The sequence below is a fragment of the Vicia villosa genome, linkage group LG1, assembly GCF_029867415.1.
Source record: "Vicia villosa cultivar HV-30 ecotype Madison, WI linkage group LG1, Vvil1.0, whole genome shotgun sequence".
In the NCBI taxonomy this organism is placed as follows: domain Eukaryota; kingdom Viridiplantae; phylum Streptophyta; class Magnoliopsida; order Fabales; family Fabaceae; genus Vicia; species Vicia villosa.
The window spans coordinates 56,815,190-56,820,421 of record NC_081180.1 but is presented as its reverse complement, the minus strand read 5'-3'; the positions used below and the strand labels follow the sequence as shown (position 1 = coordinate 56,820,421).

The 5,232-nt window shown below is 33.8% G+C and overlaps 1 protein-coding gene across 1 annotated transcript; it reads right to left on the bottom strand.

The window, feature by feature from the left end:
- Positions 1-825: 825 nt before the first annotated feature.
- Positions 826-4,329, bottom strand: LOC131638610 (tubulin alpha-1 chain). The gene is made up of 4 exons (XM_058909181.1): positions 4,051-4,329; positions 2,350-2,584; positions 1,887-2,257; positions 826-1,651 (listed from the first exon to the last, which is right to left on the bottom strand). Exons 1-4 carry the CDS (start codon positions 4,141-4,143, stop codon positions 995-997), a joined length of 1,356 nt encoding a protein of 451 aa, XP_058765164.1. The 5' UTR covers positions 4,144-4,329; the 3' UTR covers positions 826-994.
- Positions 4,330-5,232: the final 903 nt, after the last annotated feature.

Genomic DNA, 5,232 nt, shown 5'->3' with positions numbered 1-5,232 from the left:
ATTTTCAACTAGATGAAAATAATATGGACTCGATTGATCAAGAGTCGGATTCTTGTTTGGTTGATTGTTGCTATTGTGGCTAGAATTGTTATTGGTATTGTTGTGGAATGTAATGTGATTGATATTATTGTTGGAAGATGATGAATAATCATGATTATTAAGAATTCACCATTATTGAATGTGAAGAAACTCACTCAAGAGAAAGAGGAGATGTTTGAATATACTAGAAGAATGTATTCGATATCATCTGATACCATAATATTGAATGTAGAATGTAAGTTCATTGAATTTACTATTAGTACTGAGGAGAGAAGTTTACAAATAAAGGAAAAATCATGAGTGTATTGAGGAGAGAGGTTTATAAATAAAGGAAAAATCATGAGTCACTCACAACATTTACTTGAATCACAAGTAACAAAACTAACCTTCATAACTAAGTTAGTTACTAACATAGGATCATTACTAATCGAGTAACAACCTAAAACCGAATATAAAGCACTCCAATAGTATTTTGGTTAAGCTTTTTAAACGAACCAATATTCGTCAAAGAAAAGAATAAAGATCTTTAAAAAAAAACATTTTAACTTGAGAAAAAATTCATTGCCCAGAAATGAAAAAAAAATGATCTCATCATACCCTCTATTTTTGAACTAAAAGACTAAAAAAAATACCACCTTTTGGCCCCTCTATTTCATTTCGATTCAAACAAAAACGGCCCAGAGTTGATGTATTTTCTCTTTTCTTTATTTATTAATGTAACACATGCAAAAAAAATTTTTAAAAAATGTATCATTAAAATTTGGTAGAATAACATGCATTACTTATTCCAAAAAAAAAAGCTTAAAGCCGCACCCTTATGATTGAAGTTATTATCTAGTACAGGAACAAGACAAACTCAGAAGCTCCACATAAAGGACAAATATAAGAAGACAGCACACTGAACAGACAGCACACTGGAACGCATAAAAAAATCAGGCTAGAAAAGCAATATTAATCAATATTCATCTCCATCATCACCATCTTCACCTTCAGTAGCCTCTGCACCAACTTCCTCGTAATCCTTTTCAAGGGCAGCAAGATCTTCACGAGCCTCTGAGAATTCACCCTCTTCCATCCCTTCACCAACATACCAATGAACAAATGCCCTCTTAGCATACATGAGGTCAAATTTGTGGTCAATGCGTGAGAAAACCTCGGCAACACTAGTGGAGTTGGAGATCATGCACACAGCCCTCTGCACCTTGGCAAGATCACCCCCTGGAACAACAGTTGGAGGCTGATAGTTGATTCCGCACTTAAATCCGGTAGGGCACCAATCAACAAATTGAATAGTGCGCTTGGTCTTGATAATTGCAACAGCTGCATTAACATCTTTAGGCACCACATCACCTCTGTACATAAGACAGCAAGCCATGTATTTGCCGTGGCGTGGATCACATTTCGCCATCATAGACGATGGCTCGAATGCGCTGTTTGTGATTTCAGCAACTGATAGCTGCTCATGGTAAGCTTTCGCAGCTGAAATCACAGGAGCATAAGATGAAAGCATGAAGTGAATCCTAGGATATGGCACCAGGTTAGTCTGGAATTCAGTAACATCAACATTCAAGGCACCATCAAATCTCAAGGAAGCAGTAAGTGATGATATCACCTGAGTATACCAGCAAAACGTTAAAGGGGCACAACACAACACATAAATTACAATAGAATTGGTCTTCAAATATGTGGTGGTTATATACTACGTTGCATTTTGATTCAATTTTAACAACATAAACATTCGTTATTAGGACCTGATTCTTGTTATTGACATTCAGGGTACAAATTGCACAATCGCGATATAGAGAACACAGTGAAATTAAGTTTTTATTAATAATAGCATAATATACCTGAGAAACTAAACGATTAAGATTAGTGTAGGTGGGCCGCTCAATGTCAAGAGAGCGCCTGCAAATATCATATATGGCTTCGTTATCAAGCAAGACAGCCACATCAGTGTGTTCAAGAAGGGAATGAGTGGAGAGGACACTATTGTAAGGCTCAACAACAGAGGTTGAAACTTGAGGGGAAGGATAAACAGTGAACCCAAGCTTGGATTTCTTGCCATAGTCCACTGAAAGACGTTCCAGCAGAAGGGAACCAAGACCTGAACCAGTGCCTCCGCCTACAGCATTGAAAACCAGAAAGCCTTGGAGACCAGTACAATTGTCTGCAAGCTTTCTGATGCGGTCCAAGCATACATCAACAATTTCTTTTCCAACTGAATTAATTGAAAACAAAACAACATTATTATAATTTGATATGATATTTAACAAGGAAAAGATGTTGTATTTGAAATATATGACTATTTACTGGTGTAGTGTCCACGAGCAAAGTTGTTAGCTGCATCCTCCTTTCCGCTAATAAGCTGTTCAGGATGGAATAGTTGGCGGTATGCCCCAGTCCTCACTTCATCAATCACGGTAGGCTCGAGATCAACAAAAACTGCACGAGGTACATGCTTTCCTGCTCCAGTTTCACTGAAGAAGGTGTTGAAAGCATCGTCACCTCCACCTATAGTCTTATCGCTCGGCATCTGCCCATCAGCCTAAAACACCATATACAAGAAACAAATTTTAACTCCACAGCATGTGTGACAAAACAAGAAGTAGAATGCACGATAAAATCACATCAAAAAACCACATTAAAGCAGAAGCTAAGACTTGGAGCTTCTTGAAATCAAGTTAAAAAGTGCATGGGGATGTGGTAATGGCAATTGAAATGCTGATACAAACATACACAAAGTACATTTCCAAATTACTGTTGGATTACACTGCAAATTTTTATATTACGGCACAATGCGGGTAGATACTGTTGGATTACACTGTAAATGTCATTGTGATATCTTTGCAAAGACCTCTAAAACATTTATACTGTGCAACTGCAATGTACAACTAAGTCAACGACAACACCATTCTTATCAACACCCTCCTTACACACCCATATATAGTAAATAAACTCACACTTGGTTTAGAAATTGTCCTTTTAATTATTAGAAAATTATAAGATGCCGTTTAACATTAAGAAATGAGATAATTAAACTATTCAAAATAAAATAAAATAAAAAGCAGTGGATGAAGATATGTTAATAATACTCATAAATTGGGAGAAAAATTAATTAGGATTTTAAACAGGATTCAAAGAAAGAACAAGTTACTATGTAGCACCGACACCTCCGAAAAAGATGTGTCTGTGTTCGTGTCGGAGACCTGCACCGATAGTTGTGATTACGTTTAATTTATTTATTTTTTAAATTATCACTATCAGGGGTATTGTCGTGTCAGTATCGGGTTCATGTTTGGGGTGGCCGTGCTTCAGAGACAAGTTATAAAAGCTTTACACATCTTCACAAATAATATAAACAGGATACATGTTTGACCTTAAAATTACAGATAGAAACTACTATTGTAAATTGAATGACGGAACAAGCCATTATTCTAGAAAGTACTGTCCAAGTAAATCCTAGGCTAATTTAACAATGATTTGAAAGAAAAAAATAATAAGCAAAAATGAAGACCTGGTAAATAATTTATACAAGCATTTTAAATAACGGTAGCTATCGCATTGTGGTCGCATAAAGACTTTCTCAATTTCGATCGAATATAGATGTTGATTGCAGTCATCATACTACGAATAACGATATCGATATCAATACTTTCAATGCCATTTTGTCGCGATCATTTTTGCGTCTTTAAAACCTAGCTAACAACCAATTGCAAATAGATTGATTTACATTTTGAACCAATCAAGAAATAAAAAAACTGAACTCAAATCTTAATTCGTATTGAACATTACATTACATATATATTTAGAATCGTAAATCACTTCAAGAAATGCAAAATCAATACGAACCACTCCAAGAATCAATGCCATTGTAGAATGCAAACAAATATCGAAAATCGCAAAAACCTTTACGCTGCGATCTTTATTTAAAACCTTGACTATAATTAGATGAAAAAAAAGGAACGAAAGCAAGAAATGTATTGCGATTATGAGCGATGATCGGTTAGTTACCTGAATGCCATGTTCGAGGCAATAAAGCTCCCAGCAAGCATTTCCGACCTGGATTCCGGCTTGACCAATGTGGATCGAAATGCACTCTCTCATTTTTGCGGAAGATGAATAATCGAAATGGAAGAGATTGAAAAATCGAAATGGAATGGATTGAAAGATGGACGTTTATTAAGACGCCTCTCTGGTTTGTTGTTGATCTGTTTTGACGATTGAATGGTAAGATCACAGGGTGTTTAGTATATTTATTTATGTAGCACAAGCACAATGGATGGAGGAAATGGAAACGGTTTAATTGCGGTTGCTTCTTCGTTTTTTTGGTGTAAGCTTATTTGTTTTCGATTACACCAATAGAATGTTATTTTATTTTTAGAATTCTTTAAAAAAAAAAAGCCTTACAGTATTTTTTAGGAAAATATCAATCGGTTATCTACTTCTAAATATTAGAATTTCCATTACCATAATTTTTTCATTAATATCCCAATTAGACTAATAAAATAGGTATTTTAGTTTTTTAATTATTTTTGTGTGATAATTACTGTAAGAAATATTTAATTTGTACTGTATTAAATAGATGAGACTTTTGAAGACGGTTTATTTTCTCCCCAACTAAAATCAAGTTCAAATGTCATTCTACCGTGATCTTTTAGAAGTTCCAAAAGATGTCTAAATGTGAAAAGCTATAGTAATTTTATAAAATTCGATGTCAATTTGAAAAGTTCCCAAAAGTATTTTTAGTTTACTTCAATTTAAAAATTAGTTTTTTTTTGTTTGAATACTTTTTAAAAATTAATTCTCCTAACTAAGTCATTGAACTCGAGTGGTAAATGAACTTCTGCTAAGAACAAAGGCTGATGGAAACAATACTAGACCAGTGTCATGACCTCTGCACGAACTCTGGATTACTAAGTTTTCAGTTTAATAGAAACGATTCTACATTTATTATATATTATTTATTACAACTCTTTAAATTTTTATTTTGTACCCTCTTTAATTTTTATCAATTACTTTTTTTTATTTTATATTTTTACTCAAATTCTCATATTTTAAATTTTGAGAAGAAACTTAATTTTTGTTTACGTTCAATTTATTTTTTTGATTTGATTCAATATATCGTTCAACTTTTTAATTTTGCATATATCCATTTTTTTCATACTGTGGAGAAAGAAGAACTACCTAAAGTAG

Coding starts and splice junctions, on each gene's coding strand:
- LOC131638610 (XM_058909181.1), bottom strand. CDS start 4,143: ATGAGAGAGTGCATTTCGATCCACATTGGTCAAGCCGGAATCCAGGTC. Junction 2,258..2,349: donor TGCTCGTGGACACTACACCA/GTAAATAGTCAT, acceptor CAATTAATTCAG/TTGGAAAAGAAATTGTTGAT. Junction 1,652..1,886: donor TTAATCGTTTAGTTTCTCAG/GTATATTATGCT, acceptor TGGTATACTCAG/GTGATATCATCACTTACTGC.